The following is a 22068-nucleotide window of genomic DNA, read 5'->3' on the forward strand; positions in this document are numbered from 1 at the left end:
TGAACATATTTTTGGAATTCTGATTTTTCAGTGGATGCTGCAGCACTCAGCACCCCTAATTCCTGCCGCTATGCGCACATCTATAGAAAACAGAGTGGGCTCTCCACTTTCCTCTGGCATTATTTTCGCAAGTGGAAAAAACAACTCACTTCCGAGAAATGTTGTAGCAGCCTACATATAAACATTAGCGATCTGACATACTGTATCAGCAAAGCAAACCCTAAATGACTTTGAAGCCTTTTGTATTTTTGTTTAGGCCTAAATGTATATACCCCTGTGTATAAAGGTTGCATGTGTTATTTGGTATAATGTTTTGTAAGATATGTTTATATATTGTGTTATAGGGCCTATTTGTAAGCTGTAGGCTATCAGTCTGATCAACTGTAGCCTACTATGCGCCCTGTCCCATCTGGCCAGGGGAAACGAAGCGGTAAAGTTATGTTTTTATAGCCTAAGCCAATTGATTTATGTTAAAGAGAAAATGTGAATGATCAAATTTGGTTTATATTCAAACTTCAGTTGGCTAGGCTACCTATGCCTTTTTTAATCCAAAATTAATGACTGGAATTCATCAAATCAACAAATAGTGATGACATAGGCTGCTAGATTGTGCTAATGCACCTGTAACTTTTTTTTATTACAGATGTAGCCTATATAGGTCCACATGATACAACCCTGCATGAAGCAAGCTCAGCCCTGTTAGTTATATTGTCTAATAGGAGTTATCTCTGTGCCTGTGTAATGGCTAGAAGCCTGACCAAGTTACACTTCCAGTGTAGCAGTTTTAAAAAATCGACTGCTTTGCGATGCCCAGGTGTAGCTGCTAGCTAGGCTACTGGAATACCCTACAGTTCTGTTGTTTTCAGTTTTAAAAAATATCCTGGGGCAACATTAGAGCGGGCTCAACTTGCCCGACGACTCAGTTTACATGCCCAGGCAATAGGGCAACCCTTAAGGTCCTTGCTACAACTAGGTTCTGGAGTTTTATCTGGTTACCATCACCTCTGCTCAAACAAGCTCAAACAAACAAGTCGGCATAACCCAACAACATGTCCGCAAAAACAAAATACAATTAAAATGACCATTGTTCAAATTAATATAATAATCTTGAAATTAATGAGACGCTGCAAATGCCTAATTTTATGACAAGTATATTTGTTTGTCTCTTTTCAATGCTTGACACAATAAAAAATGAAATACCTCCCAAATAAAATGTTTAACTTTTACTGAGGTTAGCCTATGTATCTTGTAAAACAACATAGGGAATTTGTTCATTTTAATTTCATGTTGTTTTATTATTTAAATGTAGAACAGGAATTGCATCATTCAAGTCACGAGTGTGTCCCGACGTTGATGGGTTTATTGATCCCCTAGCACTCTCTGGAAGTCACCCTCCGAGTTTCGTCAGCAACACGTGACAACGGAGGACCCTTGGAGCGAGTTGGTAGCGTTAATTTATAAACTCGGTGGTTGTTAGGTGCGAGGGCTGGTTTGGGATTCACCGCTAATCTTGGATAGTCTCAAACAAGCTTTGGGGTGTCTGCATGACGCGTCCGCAAAAACTAAATTCAATTCAAATTACTGTTGTTAAAAGTAATATAATAATCTTGAAATTAATAGCCTATAATAATAAAAAAGTAGAGAAACTGTAAGCAAAGATGATTAGAATAGCGATGGAACACGTAAAGAAGCATCCAGGGGTAAGTACTTATTTTTGTTCTATGGTTTATTGCCTCAAGTGAGTTAGTAGTCTATAATATTTCATGAAAGTTTCATAATTTCTGTTGTCGGTGTGTAAGATGCTACCAGTTGCTCAATTGAATCGTGAAATTATCAAAGAAAAACAAATTGTCTCCTATAGTATAGGCTGTGTCTTCAGGGTAATTGAAGTATAATAAAAGTTACAACCCTGAATAGGCTTCACTAATGAATTTTTACATATTATTTTTTTGTGGGATTGAAAAAGTGATTTTGTCCTGTCTTGAAGTTGTTGGTGAATGGTTTGTTTAAAAGAGGAGGGGCACAGAAAACGGGCGATTCGCTAATCTGTTTAATGACAGTGCGATTGAAAAAGATGATTGGCGATATGACCGAAGTAGTTAGAAAGCTATTACCATCTCATACATTAGCTCAGATGTCCTCAACAGCAGATCAGCAAGGATTTACAAGCAAGGATCAGGTTTCCGTCTAAATGGGAGCTAAGAAACACCCCCCCCCCGTGGGAATCGAACCCACATACCTGGCGTTGCAAGCGCCATGCTCTACACCCCAGGGATGCCAGTTAGCCTAACCGCCCTGTGTAGCAGGATCAGCACTTGGACAGCGCCACAGCGTTCGCTACCAGTCACGTCTGAGTAGGCTACTTACTAACTAGGTGTGAATTTATTTGGCTACATTCACACAGGTTTATTAAAGCTATACCAACTTTTTGAGAGAGCAATAGACACACTCTTTGTTAATGAACTAGTACAACTAGGTGATCAAAGTTTGAAATCTAATTGTATCTAGCCATGGATAAACTGATTCAACTTGTCAACTAATCCTCATGCCCTGGATGAGTTGAATCAGGGGAGTTGTCCTGGGCTACAACAAAAACGTGTGCTGTTTTGGGTACTTGAGGACTGTAGTTGGGAAACACTGTTCTATAGTATGAAAGAGGAAGTTCCACAAGAGGAGCCTCCCTGAAAAGCACACACACAGGCATGAATATATTCATGAACGCACACACACACACACAACAGTAGCATCATCTGTCATGTGATCTAAAGCATGAAAGAGCAAGGTCTATCATGGATCCCTCCCTGTGTAATCATCTTGATCAGCTGGTCATTGGTTACTGGAACACTGTATTGACAAAGGGTATCTAGAAATGCTCAGAATTCTATGCCTCAGAGTGAATGCATTGCTCATGTTATCTCCCTCTTTCTTCTTACTCTCTCATAGCTCATCCCCCAGTTCTTCTTCATCTTGTTGGGAATGGGAGGAGCCTCCTTGTATTTGGTCCGTCTTGCAAAGGGGCCCCATGTCACGTAAGACTCTTTACCTTTACCCTTATTGTCCATTTTGTGAGTTTTTGGAAACTAGGTCTGGCCCATGAATAGTTGATCGCAGGCAGACTAACACAGTTCCCTCTGATCCCATTTGTCTGTCCTACTTCGGCCTGCTTTGACTGCTGTGTCACTGTACAGCTGGAACAAGAAGAACAACCCTGAGCCCTGGAATCAGCTTGACCCTACCTACCAGTACAAGGTACAGTACTGCCAACACAGTCAGCAATAGACACACATTAGCTCCACAAAGTGTATGGATCACTGCATCTTATTCGATTCTTGTTTGACTTGACAACAATGTAATAGTAATGTAGCCTATCAATAGTATCAGTTAATATTTTGTATCAATATAAGCAGCCAAGAGCATTACGTAAATCCTGCCATATTGTCTTCTTCACCAGTTTGTGGCCATTGACACTGACTACAAGAACCTGAAGAAGGAGGGACCTCAATTCTGAGTATCTTCCCTCTTGTCCTAACGGCACCAGGTCCAACCCGAAGAATGTCACTGAAGAATTCAAATCTGTGAAATATTCTTCTCTCAATGCTTCTATACGAATATTTGGAGTTAAATTTGATCATCAATATTATGGATCAATCAATTTGCTTGTTTGTTTTATCATAAACACTTCATTGTTAGTTTGGCCGTCACTAAATGTAACAATGAATGTGCACGTTATGATAAGAGCCAAGAGTGTGCATAGATTTCTTGACAAAATGAAATTAGAGCGTGCAGTGCCTTTCATCTCCACAACAACAGACACTGCTAGCCAAGAAACAGACACCCTTCATCACTTTGACATATGACAGCGTACTGGGCAACACGTACCCACTTGTACTGTTCCACATGCAGGCACTCTTTCCATCACCCTCATTCAGACGATCCAGAGGCATACTTACAACGGGTTAATTTCCACAAATAAAACACTTTGATCTGTATAACTGGAATGGATGGAAAACCACAAAAAAGCCAGGCTGATGACCCTCGTAGCAAAGAACACAAGGGAATAAATGAGTTCCCATTGGATGGTTAAAAGCCACAAAAGGGGGGAAAAGACCCAAATTAAACAAACACACACAACCAAACAGAGGAGAGTGCGTCAGAGCTGTCAGGTCGTGAGAAACCAGCAGAGAGATGGAGCTGAGTGCAGGATGAGCAGATGTTTGTTTTTCTATCTGCAGAGATGGACGTTTCTCTGACCTTTATGACAGCTGGACTGTGGCCTGTTACTGTGGAAGCACAATCCTCTGGCACAACGATAGAGAGAAGGGACACACACACACTGTATGGATGTTCTGTATGTGCGGTTGTGCACCAAAACATGCAAACACAACAGGCAAACACACTTATACATATCACGTATAGTGTCAAATGACCATCCAACACGAGTGACACATAAAAGGCCAAGTCTGACTGGAAACTTGCAAACCCTTCCACTAGGGCAGGGTTCTTCAATTCCGGTCCTGGAGGGCCGAAACTCTTCTGTTTTTTATTTCTACCTGGTAGTTAATTGCACTCGGAATTAGCCCCTGATTAGAAGGAGAGGATGAAAAACAGAGGTGTTTCGGCCCTCCAGGACCGGAATTGAAGAACCCTGCACTAGGGCTTATATTCTGCCCTGTGGGACATTTAACAGCACTGGGGATACAGTATTGCAGTAAGAAGTAATAGGGAGCTGAAAATGCTCTACTTCCCTGATGAATAATGGAAGAATCTGGGAAAGTGAGAAAGTGAGAATATTCAAAAACAGACAAGAGAGACACATTAAGCCCTTCAAGTTATGTAATATTCTCACAACCACCAGAATATTCCACAAACAAAGTGGTTGACACATTTAGGTCAACAAACTAATATTCATATTCACTTTGTGTTCATGTGTGTGGGGATCTATAACAGGGGCTCTAAGAGATCCTCTGTTTGCTCCAACACTAGCAAGCCCTTGTCCGTTACCACTAGTCAACAGTGAGAGGAAACACTCAGAGGAAATGCTACTCTGTTTATGAAATGTCAGAGGCCCCTTTCTCCCTCTCTTCTAAACAAGACCTCTACACATGCTCATATCACACAGAGAGAAATGTGAAGGAGAAAACATCTCTATGTCAATTCTGTACACATAATGATAATTACATGACGACATACAGTACCAGTCAAAAGTTTGGACACACTCATTCCAGGGCTTTTCTTTATTTTTACTATTTTCTATATTGTAGAATAATAGTGAAGACATCACAACTATGAAATGACACATATGAAATCATGTAGTAACCCAAAAAGTGTTAAACAAATCTAAATATATTTTATATTTTATATTCTTCAAATAGCCACCCTTTGCCTTGATGACAGCTTTGCACACTCTTGGCATTCTCGTTACCAGCTTCACCTGGAATGCTTTTCCAATAGTCTTGAAGGAGTTCCCACATATGCTGAGCACTTGTTGGCTGCTTTTCCTTCACTCTGCGGTCCGACTCATCCCAAACCATCTCAATTGGGTTGAGGTCGGGGGATTGTTTGGAGGCCAGGTCATCTGATGCAGCACGCCATCGCTGTCCTTCTCGGTAAAATAGCCCTTACACAGCCTGGAGGTGTGTTGGGTCATTGTCCTGTTGAAAAACAAATGATAGTCCAACTAAGCCCAAACCAGATGGGATTGCGTATTGCTGCAGAATGCTGTGGTAGCCATGCTGGTTAAGTGTGCCTTGAATTCTAAATAATTCAAGACAGTGTCACCAGCAAAGCACCCCCACACAATAACACCTCCTCCTCTATGCTTTACGGTGGGAAATACACATGCAGAGATCATCCGTTCACCCACACCGCGTCTCACAAAGACACGGTGGTTTGAACCAAAAATCTCAAATTTGGACTCCAGACCAAAGGACACATTTCCGTATTGACTGACCTTCATGTCTTAAAGTAATGGTGGACTGTCGTTTTTCTTTGCTTATTTGAGCTGTTATTAATATGGACTTGGTCTTCTGTAGCTCAGCTGGTAGAGCACAGCGCTTGTAACGCCAAGGTAGTGGGTTCGATCCCCGGGACCACCCATACACAAAAATGTATGCACGCATGACTGTAAGTCGCTTTGGATAAAAGCGTCTGCTAAATGGCATATTATTATTACAAAATAGGGCTATCTTCTGTATACCCCCCCTACCTTGTCACAACACAACTGATTGGCTCAAACGCATTAAGAAGGAAATAAATTCCACAAATTAACTTTTAAGAAGGCACGCCTGTTAATTGAAATGAATTCCAGGTGACTACCTCATGAAGCTGGTTGAGAGAATGCCAAGAGTGTGCAAAGCTGTCATCAAGGCAAAGGGTGGCTATTTGAAGAATCTCAAATATATTTTGATTTCTTAAACACTTTTTGGGTTACTACATGATTCCATGTGTTATTTCATAGTTTTGATGTCTTCACTATTATTCTACAATGTACATTTGTTAGAAATAAAGAAAAACCCTTGAATGAGTAGGTGTGTCCAAACGTTTGACTAGTAGTGTAGGTGAATAGGAGTATAACAAGAATTGCACTTTTTACAGTAACTTGATCAAATCAAATCAAATTTTATTGGTCACATGCGCCGAATACAACAGGTGCAGACATTACAGTGAAATGCTTACTTACAGCCCTTAACCAACAGTGCATTTATTTTTAACAAAAAAAAGTAAAAATAAAACAACAACAAAAAAAGTGTTGAGAAAAAAAAAGAGCAGAAGTAAAATAAAATAACAGTAGGGAGGCTATATATACAGGGGGGTACCGTTGCAGAGTCAATGTGCGGGGCACCGGCTAGTTGAGGTAGTTGAGGTAATATGTACATGTGGGTAGAGTTAAAGTGACTATGCATAAATAATTAACAGAGTAGCAGCAGCGTAAAAAGGATGGGGTGGGGGGGCAGTGCAAATAGTCCGGGTAGCCATGATTAGCTGTTCAGGAGTCTTATGGCTTGGGGGTAGAAGCTGTTGAGAAGTCTTTTGGACCTAGACTTGGCACTCCGGTACCGCTTGCCGTGCGGTAGCAGAGAGAACAGTCTATGACTAGGGTGGCTGGAGTCTTTGACAATTTTGAGGGCCTTCCTCTGACACCGCCTGGTATAGAGGTCCTGGATGGCAGGAAGCTTGGCCCCAGTGATATCACTCCTTATTAGTCTTCTTCTCACATCCAGGGCAATGTGGATCCCCTCATCCATAAACTCCACTACCTTCTTAGTCAGATTCCTTGAACTGCCTCGATGTCAAGGCAGGGGCTCCTACAGATGTAGGATATTCATTTGATCACGCTGTTGCAGGATAACTTTCCTGCAATGCAGGACATTTAAAACTTGTAGTGTATTTGAGGTTTAAAAAGGCTTCTCAAGTTTGTAATTTCCACTTTGAAATTTCAGACTTGATTTTCCCTTACGAAAAATGTTAGTGAGGTTATAAGGTTATCAGTTGCTTAGTCCCTTTAGTAAATGAATACAAAGACCACCCACCACTAAACTAACACATGACACAGTACAGTAGGTTGTTCTCATGTAATGGCGTACATAGCCAGAGTCCTCCTGGGGTGAGGGCACTCTTGTCTTCTGGTCAGGTGTTCTTGTTGCCGATTATGGACACAAGCTCCAGTTCCCACTCCGCCCGGGCACCGTCCATACCCTGGGGTCGAAGGTCAACCAGGACAAGGTGGTTGTCTTTACCCCCTGGAGGAGCAGATTAGAGAGACAAGCAATATGGGCCTCTATGACCTATAATGATCAAAACTGACATTTATGAACTATGTTCTAAATAATGAAAATGTGCAGACTACATTTAATATTAATCAAAATGTTAAAAAATAAGTGCTCTGATGAGGGTGGTTGGTGGATAAAAAAAAATAAACGCATCAAAGTTGAGTCAGTTTTGCACCGTTGTTTAGTCTATTTCTTTACTGGTAATAAATATAACCACAGACCCCACGCCTACTCTTTCCCTTGCCGTTTCATTCCATGCACTGCCAGTGAGACCTCTCCACCTCTGTAAGTATGCTTTAATATATCTTAAAATATATTTTTCTCCCAATGATCTAATTTCATGTGTTTTTTATGTGTTTTTAACCATATTCTTCTGGACACAGTAATGCTATTCTTTCACAAGAATGGTCCACCACCCAAAGGACATCCAGCCAACTTGACACAACTGTGGGAAGCATTGGAGTCAACATGGGCCAGCATTCCTGTGGAACGCTTTCAACACCTTGTAGAGTCCATGCCCTGACGAATTGAGGCTGTTCTGAGGGTAAAAGGTGAGTGTCAATATTAAGGTGTTCCTAATGATTTGTACACTCAGTGTATAATAAACTTGTAACCTCAGAGCTTAAGGGTTTGTGAGGGGTGGGGGTCTGAGGAAATGTTGGAAGGGAATTTTTTTAATTTCTTAAACTATTTAAAATTGTGCTTCTTAATTCAATTTAATAAAACAATCTAAAACGTGTGTTAGTACCCAGCAAACAGGGGACCATGACAACTTCCTGACGTTCTGGGGCCATCCTAGACACATTTTTGTTTGCAGGATATTAGAAGTATTGTAGAAATTGAGAAGGGAAAGCTGAATTGGGCTTGAACCAGCAACCCTTCAGTTTGCTATAAAGACTGCTTGGTAGATGCCATGGTATGTTAACATACAGAGAGGCTCCATCTCTGTTAGTACTACAGATAGTAGATGTTTTAGTAGCTGCAGTAGTGATAGTAATAGTAGTGGAGATGTAACCTACAGTGGTAATAGTACTGCTATCAATGAGTATGGTTACATGCACACAATAATATGGTTATTGTGGATAGTCAGATTAATATAATAGTTCATTTAAAAACGTTTACATGCTTTGAAGAATAACAATTTCCTTAACAATTCTGGGCCCTTTATAACACTTGCCTGGTCATTTGTCAGTACCCCAGACTGTTTTTAGGTCCATTGCTTGAGTATTTAGATGTAGGTAATCAGCTGATTCTACCCGTGCCTTCCCCATAGAAACCCCATGCAACGTCAAAGTCCATCATGAATACCTCCCAAACATACCGCTCTGGCCTCCCATGACCGCAATAGTCCTTGTAATGACTTTCTCTGCACAATTTTTCAGCTAACTTATTTCAGTAGGCACATTTCTACCAATGTATTTTGTTCTTTTCATATTGAAATCCAATAAGTAGATTAATGTGCGCAGCGAGTCGGGACATCCGAGGTGGTTGAAGGATGTAAACAATCATTTTCTGTTCTCACTCCCTCTCAGTATTTGCTGCCCTCATCAAATTTAACTAGAGTAAAGAATGTCAGATCAAGAACGAAGAGGGAATTGGAGACCTGCCTTATTTTCAGAATGGTACTGTTGTGCCATATTGGTTTGAGCCGGAGTATACTGAGGCTTAGTTGTTCCATTTGCAGGCTGACAGAGAGAAAAAAGCTAGAGAGATACAGGAGCGAGCAGATGTTGAGGAAACACAGGCTCTTCCCAGCACTGTGACTGGTGGTGCAGTTGAGGAAGTCCGGAGTATGATCCCCACCACAGTTGCAACACTTTCCATTCACAGATTCTTCAATATCATACTTCTCCCATCTGCAAACATTTGACACGTGACCATATCCTTTACAATTTCCACACTGTAGTGGTTTGGACACAAATGCTCTCACCGCATACCTCACATATCCAAGCTTCACATATTCAGGTAGTCTCCTCAAACAACACTAATATCGAGAGGCTTTTCTCCTTCCTTCCATTTACCATACGGGTCAGGCGACGTACACTGACCACTCCTGGGATTTTCTGACTAAGGTACTTATCATCTACAGTGGAGGAAAAAAGTATTTAGTCAGCCACCAATTGTGCAAGTTCTCCCACTTAAAAAGATGAGAGAGGCCTGTAATTTTCATCATAGGTACACGTCAACTATGACAGAAAAATTTAGAATTTTCTTTCCAGAAAATCACATTGTAGGATTTTTTATGAATTTATTTGCAAATTATGGTGGAAAATAAGTATTTGGTCACCTACAAACAAGCAAGATTTCTGGCTCTCACAGACCTGTAACTTCTTCTTTAAGAGGCTCCTCTGTCCTCCACTCGTTACCTGTATTAATGGCACCTGTTTGAACTTGTTATCAGTATAAAAGACACCTGTCCACAACCTCAAACAGTCACACTCCAAACTCCAAAACCAGGACGACTGATCCGTGTAAAGGAAAGAATGAATGGGGCCATGTATCGTGAGATTTTGAGTGAAAACCTCCTTCCATCAGCAAGGACATTGAAGATGAAACGTGGCTGGGTCTTTCAGCATGACAATGATCCCAAACACACCGCCCGGGCAACGAAGGAGTGGCTTCGTAAGAAGCATTTCAAGGTCCTGGAGTGGCCTAGCCAGTCTCCAGATCTCAACCCCATAGAAAATCTTTGGAGGGAGTTGAAAGTCCGTGTTGCCCAGCGACAGCCCCAAAACATCACTGCTCTAGAGGAGATCTGCATGGAGGAATGGGCCAAAATACCAGCAACAGTGTGTGAAAACCTTGTGAAGACTTACAGAAAACGTTTGACCTGTGTCATTGCCAACAAAGGGTATATAACAAAGTATTGAGAAACTTTTGTTATTGACCAAATACTTATTTTCCACCATAATTTGCAAATAAATTCATTAAAAATCCTACAATGTGATTTTCTGGATTTTTTTTTCTCATTTTGTCTGTCATAGTTGACGTGTACCTATGATGAAAATTACAGGCCTCTCTCATCTTTTTAAGTGGGAGAACTTGCACAATTGGTGGCTGACTAAATACCTTTTTCCCCCACTGTATATCCAACGAGACTCCAGCTATAATTCCTTTGGCAGGCGCCCTGCTCTGAAGATCAATACATGTTACTTCTGACGTGGACAATTTTGCCAGATCCAGTGCAAGCTTCTTCTGTTCTTCATCAACACAATTAACCAAAACAAGGCCGCTTCTAGTCACCTTGATTGAATCCACCTTACCCACTGCTTTCGTCACAGTCCTTGATATTACAAATGGATTTCCCAAATGAATCTCCTTGTCCAGTAAACGCAATAAGAAATGCATTATGGGACCGGTCCTTGTCTTCTACAACAACTTTTGCTCGTTTTGTTCCATTCTTTGATTTCACTATGTTCCGTTCATTATCACACTTCACTTGCCGCACTTTCAGATTCAAGCAAAGTCGCCATTTCCTCCTCCCTCCTAGGACTCTAATGGGAAGCTCTCTGAAGCGTTTTGGCTAATATTACTCACAGGATATTTACATTATTCTCTAAGATGAAAATAAATAGATCCCACAGTGTAGGTGTCATAATACCCATAAAACCTAGCGGTCAAACAGGGAAATGGTTCCAATCGTTTTTCCACCATTCTATTTTCCATAGGGGATTTTAGAAACACTTAAATTAAGGGCTGTGTTTCGTGTAGGCTTACCCTGGCGTGACGTTTTGATAACCATGTAAATCTCTCTCGGACAAGGTGACTGCTATCAATTTATTTGGCTCTATTTAATCTCAGATTCAAAAATGCTAATTTGCATCAACGTAGACATCATGCAAAACTACAAATCCCTGCAAGCTCCTGCACATCATCTCTAGCTGACACCTTCGCTAACAGGTATTGTGTCCATTTAAAACTTGCACAAGACAGTTCACAGAATTGTCCATTTAAAAATATTTAGCCAATTTATTCATTACTACATTTAGCTAACTTAGATTCTGATTTTTTTATTTTTTTATTTTTTATTTTAGCAGACGCCCTTATCCAGAGCGACTTACAGGAGCAGTTAGGGTTAAGTGCCTTGCTTAAGGGCACATCGACAGATTTTTCACCTAGTCGGCTCGGGGATTAGAACCAGCGACCTTTCGGTTACTGGCACAATGCTCTTACCCACTAAGCTACCTGCCGCCCCGGGTCGGCAGCCTCATCCAGATCATCATGGCATTTGTAGTTCTTTATGATCGCCACATTAGCAGCTAATTAGCATTTCATTTTGGGTGGGTAAATACAGGCTAATATATTGATAAAAGTCACCTTGTCCTAGAGAGATTTACACGGTTATCAAAACGTCACTTCTACACGAAACACAGCCCTTATTCAAGTTTGTCTGAAAATGATGACTTGCTGGCTAGGTAAACAGTGTCTAGAATGAGTGGATGTGCGCCATAGAAATAGAATAGTCATGATCGCATAACATGTTATTGATGGCGTTCCACAACATAACACTGCCATCATTAGGCTAGCTAAAGTTAGTTGCAAAGTTAGGCTGTAAAGCTTTGCCACCAGCTCCTCCTTGGTTGGTTTTTCAACCGGGGCGATGTTGGGAGGTAGGTCTGGTGTGTCAACTTTGAATTCTGGGTCTTTGTATATGATCTGTTTATCTTCCCGCCGCTTGATAGTCTGCTGGACCAATCGGGTTCTAAAGTTGAATGTCTTCTGTTTAGACACTATTCTCTACCCAGTCCTTGGGATCTCCTGAAAGATGTGTAACAGAATAACAAAACAAAAAATAGAAGTTAGTCCTAATTAGTCTTTCCTTGCATCCTCTTGAAAAATGATTGGAGGCGGCGTGAGTGGAGGAACATTGGGTCCCCTCTTTGAAAAGGTGTGAAAAGGATACAAAGATAGAAGATGTGCGAAATTGAACGGCGATAAAATCCGAGACAGTATGGTTCATTGTTCTATCCTCATGTCTGTTCCACCACCCCTCTCCTTCTTCCATTCCTTCCCTGGCAGGTACTGTATAAACAGAAAGAGTGATTGGTGAAGTTGGCTGGTATAAAACAGAGTCAGTCATTACATGTCAATTCAGGGCATGATCTGATATTCTAAATGTTATAATTGAATAATGTAAAGGCTGGGCTAGTTTGTTGTCATTACAAGTCATGCACCAGCTAGGGCCAGAGCCATATATGTATCTATATCGCTCTGGCTAGGGCTGTGTCCAACTTATGGACCTTAACTAGGGCAAGTCATTTTATGCAATCAATAGCACTACAAAAAAATGCCTAATAGAAAATAATATAATATTTCTCATCAGTAACGTTATAATGAAAAACGGAATTGCATCACAAAGCAAAATAAGCAAAACAGCCAGTAGGACAGGCTAACATTACCGTTACAGTAGTAGCTAAGCTAAAAACACCACAAACTAGTTCATGGAATGGCATACAAATAACGTTATAAATTACTTTGTGGTGACTAGCTACAGGTGTTAGCAACTTAGCTAGCTTGCAACATACACTATATATACAAAAGTATGTGGACACCCATTCAAATTAGTGGATTCGGCTATTTCAGCCACACCCGTTGCTGACAGCTGTATAAAAATCGAGCAAACAGCCATGCAATCTCCATAGACAAATACTGGCAGTAGAACGGCCTTACTGAAGAGCTCAGTGACTTTCAACGTGGCACCGTCATAGGATGCCACCTTTCCAACAAGTCAGTTCGTCAAATGTCTGCCCTGTTAGAGCTGCCCCGGTCAACTGTAAGTGCTGTTATTGTGAAGTGGAAATGTCTAGGAGCAACAACGGCTCAGCCGCGAAGTGGTAGGCCACACAAGCTCACAGAATGGGACCACAGAGTGCTGAAGTGCGTAAAAATCGTCTGGAAGCAACGTCAGCACAAGAACTGTTCGTCGGGAGCTTTATGAAATGGGTTTCCATGTCCGAGCAGCTGCACACAAGCCTAAGATCACCATGCGCAATGCCAAGCATCAGCTGGAGTGGTGTAAAGCTTGCCGCCATTGGACTGTGGAGCAGTGGAAACGCGTACTCTGGAGTGATGAATCACGCTTTACCATCTGGAAGTCCAACGGAAAAATCTGGGTTTGGCCGATGCCAGGAGAACGCTACCTGCCCCAATGCAGTGCCAACTGTAAAGTGTGGTGGAGGAGGAATAATGATCTGGGGCTGTTTTTCATGGTTCCTTAGTTCCAGTGAAGGGAAATCCTAACGCTACAGCATTCAATGACATTCTAGATGATTCTGTGCTTCCAACTTTGTGGCAACAGTTTGGGGAAGGCCCTTTCCTGTTTCAGCATGGCAATGCCCCCTTGCACAAAGCAAGGTCCATACAGAAATGGTTTGTTGAGATCAGTGTGGAAGAACTTGACTGGCCTGCACAGAGCCCTGACCACAACCCCATCAAACACCTTTGGGATGAATTGGAACACCAACTGCGGGCCTAATCGCCAGTAGCGTAAAGTACGTAAGTAAAAATACTTTTAAGTACTACTTAAGTAGTTTTCTGGGGTATCTGTACTTGACTATTTATATGTTTTTACTACTTTTACTTCACTACATTCCTAAATAAAATTACGTACTTTTTACTCCATACATTTTCCCTGACACCCAAAAGTACTCGTTACATTTTGAATGCTTGGCAGGACAGGAAAATTGCCAATTCACACACTTATCAAGAGAACATCCCTGGTCATCCCTGCTGCCTCTGATGTGGCAGACTCACTAAACACATGCTTCATTTGTAAATTATGTCTGAGTGTTGGAGCATGCCCCTGGCTATCATTAAATTACAAAAACAAGAAAATGATGCCGTCTGGTTTGCTTTATATATGGAATTTGAAATTATTTACACTTTTACTTTGAGATACGTAAGTATATTTTAGCAATTACATTTACTTTTGATACTTAAGTATATTTAAAACTAAATACTTTTAGACTTTTATTCAAGTGGTATTTTACTGGGTCACTTTCACTTTTACTCAATCATTTTCTATGAAGGTATCTTTACTTTTACTCAAGTATGACAATTGGGTACTTTTTCCACCACTGCTAATCGCCCAACATCAGTGACCAACCTCACTAATGCTCACTAGTCCCCGCAGCAATGTCCCAACATCTACTGGAAAGTCTTCCCAGAAGAGTGGGGGCTGTTGTAGCAGCAAAGGAGGGACCAACTCCAAATTAATGCCCATGATTTTGGAATGAGATATTTGACGAGCAGGTGTCCACATACTCATGTAGTGTACCTTGAATGGTTGGAGCGTTCCCGTCCATGATGGAAAGACGGTGGGAACAGAACCCGATTTCAACCGGTCCCCATTGTAGTCAGTGGCCATAAAGTGATCACTGGACACAGTCAACCGCAGCTGATAAATTACTTCAGGCGTCGTATCGAAACCATAAGCAGGATGTCGGATGGCCTGCAGCCATACCTGACACAAAGCTCCATCAAGGTCATGAAAAGAGTGGAAATGTGTAGTGTATTTGTATCTGACCCGAACATTACTGCACTTCATTTTGGCCAACGTCACTCAGCTACTCAACTACTAACGTTATTTGCCTTACTTTACTTCAGAGATTACTAACCGCTACCATCTCGTTGTTAACTTCCTTTCGTTTTGATTTCCTTTCTTGAAGCCCAATAATATAAGACGCTCCTTCGTCCCGCCTCCTGTAATTATCCACCTTAGAACCACCATTTTGGTTTTATGGCGGACTACATCCAAAAGTTGTATTGCCGCCACCAACTGGACGTTTTGAAACCAAAATAAAAATAATAAATCCATACTTAATAGTGATTCTAACAATCCACCCTAATAAAAATAATACATTGACAAAACAAACAAAACTCCCACTTCTTCCTTCTTTCAATTCTCCATATCTCCCTTCTCAGGCTCTAGGGCCTTAGAAGGTAGTACCACTTTTGCTAATATTCCATGTAACTCCTTTGCTGTGAAATCTTTCAGCCCCAGGAACCGCTCCGCCGCAATCACAATGATTTCAATCTTCCTAGATCTTTTCTCCACCTTGGCAGTGCCATTTATTTTGCGATAAAGGCCACAAAGTCCATCTTTTTAACCTTTAAAATGTCAGGATCCTCTTGGTGTAAGACAACCCCATGCAGCCTGCAGTGAAGGCCTATCCACTACCATGGACTCTTCTGGTGCAACATTCAAACCCTCAACCCTTTTCACAGCTTCTGCATATGAAATGCTCTGTACAACCCTGACCTTGGCTACCTCATTCTCTTTCACCCTTGTGGGGCATTCAGAAGACAATTACAACATGTCACATTTTCTTCACTTTTATAACATATAATATGATATTTTCCACATCTTGTACATTTCGGCTTCTCCCTTCTGCAAACACTTTCTACATGACCAAAAGCTTTACAATGTTCACACCGCATTGTTCTTGGGATAAATGCTCTAACTCTGTAGTTAATATACCCTAACTGCACTTCATTAGGGAGAGACTCCATTTAAAAAAACAAAAGAACAGAAACTCGTCACTTTTTCCTCATTCACCACTCGATTCATCGGATGTGCTTCAATCACTCCAGGAATATTTGTCATCTCTTCCAAATCTACTTCCCACGAAACACCAGATATAACCCCCTTAAGAGATGCCCTGTTTCAAAGCGACACACACAACACTTCAAACTTATCAAATCGATTAATACACAACGCATGTTCCTTCTGATCCGCAGAATCACAACAAATCAAAACAAGCCCGCCTCTCGTGATCCTCACATCCTTCACTTTACCCAGCACTCTCTCCACCAGTTTGGTGAACTCAAATGGTTTCTTCAAGATTGGTACTCTGCTCAGCTGCTCCTTATTAACAAACCGTACTCAAATCAAATCAAATGTTATTGGCCACATGTGCCGAATACAACAGGTGCAGACATTACAGTGAAATGCTTACTTACAGCCCTTAACCAACAGTGCATTTATTTTTTATAAAAAAGTAAAATAAAACAACAACAAAAAAGTGTTGAGAAAAAAAGAGCAGAAGTAAAATAAAATAACAGTAGGGAGGCTATATATACAGGGGGGTACCAGTGCAGAGTCAATGTGCGGGGGCACCGGCTAGTTGAGGTAGTTGAAGTAATATGTACATGTGGGTAGAGTTAAAGTGACTATGCATAAATAATTAACAGAGTAGCAGCAGTTAAAAAGATGGGGTGGGGGTGGGGGGGCAGTGCAAATAGTCCGGGTAGCCATGATTAGCTGTTCAGGAGTCTTATGGCTTAGGAGTAGAAGCTGTTGAGAAGTCTTTTGGACCTAGACTTGGCACTCCGGTACCGCTTGCCATGCGGTAGCAGAGAGAACAGTCTATGACTAGGGTGGCTGGAGTCTTTGACAATTTTGAGGACCTTCCTCTGACACCGCCTGGTATAGAGGTCCTGGATGGCAGGAAGCTTGGCCCCAGTGATGTACTGGGCCGTACGCACTACCCTCTGTAGTGCCTTGCGGTCGGAGGCCAAGCAGTTGCCATACCAGGCGGTGATGCAACCAGTCAGGATGCTCTCGATGGTGCAGCTGTAGAATTTTTCGAGGATCTGAGGACCCATGCCAAATCTTTTCAGTCTCCTGAGGGGGAATAGGCTTTGTCGTGCCCTCTTCACGACTGTCTTGGTTTGTTTGGACCATGATAGTTTGTTGGTGATGTGGACACCAAGGAACTTGAAGCTCTACTCCTACTAGATATGAAGGGTCATTCTCACTACTGTACCCTACTTTGCTCCGTTTTCCATTCTTTTGAACAATACTCCAATTCTCCTTGATTCTACCGCCATCGTATTCAGATTCCACTTCATCATCCGCTTCCGCCATCTTTCCCCTGCCTAACGGTGTCCAGCTCCTCGACAATCCGAAGAAGACTATCTACCAGATTACAGACTATATGGAATACCTTTGCGCTAGCACAAAATAGGTGTTTGTTTTTTAAATACTTTTTACATTAAACAACACATGTATTTGGCAATTCAATGCCGAGACACCAATTGTTGTTTATGTAATAATTAATACACCGTTTTTAATGCATTTTAGGTAATTCCGGAAATTCTGCATTTTGATATAAAAATACAGAAATCTAAATACTCAAACAATGGACCTAAAAACTGTCTGGGGTACTGACAAACAGCCAGGCAAGTGTTATAAAGGGCCCAGAAGTGTTTTTGTGTGAACTTCCCCTTTAAAAGGTGAAGGTGCCCTCATAATACTACTCCTGCCAATCACATAAATAAAAAATGAAGAATAACAGCATACTGAATAACTCATTCCTTCCTTTTATTGTTCACAAATCATCATGAGAACATAATTTCACCATCATCCCAAACAGACCTGAAGGTCACAGCAGGACATGCTGGAGTGGTGTTGTTGGACAAAGCATGTTTTCTCTCCATTGTGAGGATGGCACATTTGTCAGGTGATCATTGTATTTGGTTAAAAGCCTGTGGTGTTGTTCCCCACTTGATTGGAAAATAGAATGAAGGCTCTCTTTTATACTTCAGATTATTTTTTATTTTTTTGTGTCATATCAAGCAGTTTAGTGAAACAAGTGTTTTGTTTTGATGCGCTGCATCATACTCCTCTGTTGATGTGATTATTGGCCTGTTTGCCTTTGGAACAGCTCCACTGTCTCTATGGGGTAAAAATGCTCCATCGTTCCCGTTGGAGCTGGCTGAAAGCTTGGTACAGTAAAGGATCACTGGATGTTTATCATGCTGTATAACCAATTACTTTACTTGTTGTTCTACGGCTGCAAATGTCATAATACTTCCTGTTGAACAACTAGTTAACCATCGTCTTTGGTTCTGAGGTTGTTCATGGTGTGTTCTGAGAAGATATTCATGTGATTGCACTTGTTCCTCTCCACCATAGATCAGTCCTCTGGGATAATTACGAGGGCTTGTTAACGCATCTGATCATAATTTACACATTTTATTGGGTTGGGTTCATCCAAGTCAGACGCAGTGTCTGCAAATGCCCGTGAATCCTGTGCTGAGACAGATGTATGCCTTGGATGTGCCCTCCTGCCAATGCCCTGTGTGGTGAGTGTATTTACAGATGGAGATACTCCTAATGGGTTGCCCTTTGATGCTGCCAGCATTACCATAACCACAAACGTTTACACAACCATTCAATCAATCATATTTCAGTTATTCTCCTCCTTCGACAGGTTCCAACCCTAACAAAAAAGCTGTGGAGTAATACCACCTTGTGACATAAGGGTGTACTGCATCTTCTTTTTTAAAAATCTATATACCACATTCAATAAAGAGGAACTTGACAGTCTTTTTGCCAACGACCCTATATACAGTATGTATTTTTATTTGTAATTTTTGACAGCAAATGCCTGCTTGTGGCAGCTAGATGTTTTGTTGACAGCATATCCTTGCATGAATCTTAAACATAGCTTGATTGCATTATAAAAACTCCACAAGTAAAACAACGAATCATTTGTGATTAAGTATAAAAAGAACACAATCAAACAGCCCAATGCCTTTAGAACGGTCTATAGTAGTAATCATTCAATAAGAGTGGTCCATTGGTCCATCATCATCATCTGTGCTGCTTTGAAATCCCTAAATTCACAGCACCATGATATACAGTGCATTCAGAAAGTATTCAGACCCCTTGACATTTTCCACATTTTGTTACGTTACAGCCTTATTCTAAATTTGAATTTAAATTACTTTTTTTCCTAATCAATCTACACACAATACCCCATAATGACAAAGCGAAAACAGGTTATTAGATATGTTTGCAAATGTATTAAAGATTTAAAAAACAGACCCTTTGCTATGAGACTCGACATTGAGCCCAGGTGCATCGTGTTTCCATTGATCATCCTTGAGATGTTTCTACAACTTGATTGGAGTCCACATGTGGTAAATGTAATTGATTGAACAGGATTTGGAAAGGCACACAACGTTCTATACAAGGTCCCACAGTTGACAGTGCATGTCAGAGCAAAAACCAAGCCATGAGGTTGAAGGAATTGTCCGTAGAGCTCCGAGACCGGATTGTGTCGAGATAGATCTGGGGAAGGGTACCAAAACATTTCTGCAGCATTGAAGGTCCCCAAGAACACAGTGGCCTCCATCATTTTTAATGGAAGAAGTTTGGAACAACCAAGGCTCTTCCTAGAGCTGGCCGCCCGGCCAAACTGAGCAATGGGGGAGAAGGGCCTTGGTCAGGGAGGTGACCAAGAACCCGATGGTCACTCTAACAGACCACCAGAGTTCCTCTGTGGAGATGGGAGAACCTTCCAGGAGGACAACCATCTCTGCAGCACTCCACCAATCAGGCCTTTATGGTAGAGTGGCCAGACGGAAGCCACATGACAGTCCGACTGGAGTTTGCCAAAAGGCACCTAAAGGACACTCAGACCATGAGAAACAAGATTCTCTGGTCTGATGAAACCAAGACTGAACTCTTTGGCCTGCATGCCAAGCGTCACGTCTGGAGGAAACCTGGCACCATCCCTACGGTGAAGCATGGTGGTGGCAGTATCATGCTGTGGGGATGTTTTTCAGCGGCAGGGACTAAGAGACTAGTCAGGATCGAGGGAAAGATGAACGGAGCAAAGTACAGAGAGATCCTTGATGAAAACCTGCTCCAGAGACAGGTTAAAGAAGGATTTTTAAGCCATGAGACATGGATTGTGTATGAGTGCCATTCAGAGGGCGAATGGGCAAGACAAAATATTTAAGTACCTTTGAACAGGGTATGGTAGTAGGTGCCAGGCGCACTGGTTTGAGTGTGTCAAGATCTGCAACGCTGCAGGGTTTTTCACGCTCAACCGTTTCCTGTGTGTATCAAGAATGGTCTACCACCTTAAAGGACATCCAGCCAACTTGACACAACTGTGGGAAGCATTGGAGTCAACATGGGCCAGCATCCCTGTGGAACGCTTTCGACACCTTGTAGAGTCCATGCCCCGACGAATTGAGTCTGTTCTGAGGGCAAAAGGGGGTGCAACTCAATATTAACAAGGTGTTCCTAATGTTTGGTACAATCAGTGTATACAGTGAGATTGACCCACCTAGTTTTGTTCTTTCCCATATGTGATCATGATAGAAAGCGGAGGTGCTCAGTTTTGGGTCATTGCCGTGACAACAGTTGATGGAGGGGCTGAAACACTGGCTGGAGAAGGTGCTGTTGTCATGGTAACAGGTACTAACAGAGTTTCAGCAGGGCATAGGACAGGTTTAGCAATCTTCATGAGGATGAAGTCGTTGGAGGCACAGTGCTCGCTCAGATACTCACCGCCCTTTTCCTCGTAGTCCTGCCGGCTGATCCAGCCCTCCCCGCCAGGAATGTGCTCCAATGCCCAGTCCCGAGCCCCGTACCAGGAATTCACCGCAGGCCACGACGCCATCGTCACCTGGAGAGGAGAGAGTCAGAACAGGGGTTTACTGTGCTGCTCAAGTAAGAGTAATATGGCCCTCTCCTCATCACCATATTGTTTAAATTAAAACTTGTACAAGTCACTGAGTATTTATACTGCTGGTATATAATAGTATTGCCCTACCTTCATCCCAACCAATATAGGTTACACTACATGTCCAAAAGTATGTGGACACCTGTTTGTCAAGCATCTCATTCCAAAATCATTGGCATTAATATGGAGTTGGTCTCCCCTTTGCTGCTAAAACAGCCTCCACTCTTCTGGGAAGGCTTTACACTAGATGTTGGAACATTGCTGTGGGGACTTGCTTCTTGCAACTTATTATGTGACATGTTAAGCAAATATTACATATTAAATGTTAAGCACATTTTTACTCCTGAACTTATTTAGGTTAACCATAACAAATGGGTTGAATACTTATTGACTTGAAACATTTCAGCTTTTCATTTTTAATTAATCTGTTAACATTTCGAAAAACATAATTCCACTTTGACATTATGGGGTATTGTATGTAGGCCAGTGACAAACATCTTTCAATCTAATCCATTTTAAATTCAGGCTGTAACACAACAAAATGTCAAGGGGTGTGAATACTTTCTAAAGGCACTGTATTTCGTTCTGTATTAATGTTGTTCAGAGTGTTGGGTTTATACCATTAAAATGGTAGAGAATATATCTTTACCTGCACAACATTGACAGGCTTTTCTGTTTCTGTGTTTTATTCACTGTAGAATGGATCCATCTCTGTCACGCCATCCCCTTCGTCCATTGGCTGCTTTATTTCTGAGGCCTGACAGCGGGAGATTTCTTATTTGGCAATTTGTGTATTTGGCAGTTGTTACCAACCA

The 22068-nt window shown here is 41.6% G+C and overlaps 1 protein-coding gene and 1 pseudogene across 2 annotated transcripts in view; one reads left to right on the top strand and one right to left on the bottom strand.

Annotated features, from left to right (window-relative positions):
• Positions 1–1463: 1463 nt before the first annotated feature.
• Positions 1464–3992, top strand: LOC311150135 (NADH dehydrogenase [ubiquinone] 1 alpha subcomplex subunit 4-like 2). The gene is made up of 4 exons (XM_084187432.1): positions 1464–1700; positions 2944–3029; positions 3189–3249; positions 3452–3992. The coding sequence occupies exons 1-4, from the start codon at positions 1659–1661 to the stop codon at positions 3506–3508; spliced, it is 246 nt and encodes an 81-aa protein (XP_084043558.1). The 5' UTR covers positions 1464–1658; the 3' UTR covers positions 3509–3992.
• Positions 3993–7626: 3634 nt separating this feature from the next.
• The window catches only part of LOC311149544 (actin-related protein 5-like), a 32312-nt pseudogene continuing 17870 nt past the window's right edge, over positions 7627–22068 (bottom strand). The window contains exons 7-8 of the transcript in view: positions 21079–21196; positions 7627–7739 (exon numbers count right to left, since the gene is read on the bottom strand). The product of the transcript in view is annotated as an actin-related protein 5-like (transcript). The remainder of the gene's footprint in view (positions 7740–21078; positions 21197–22068) is intronic.

This window comes from Coregonus lavaretus, assembly GCF_964263955.1.
Source record: "Coregonus lavaretus genome assembly, chromosome: 22".
Taxonomy (NCBI): Eukaryota; Metazoa; Chordata; class Actinopteri; order Salmoniformes; family Salmonidae; genus Coregonus; species Coregonus lavaretus.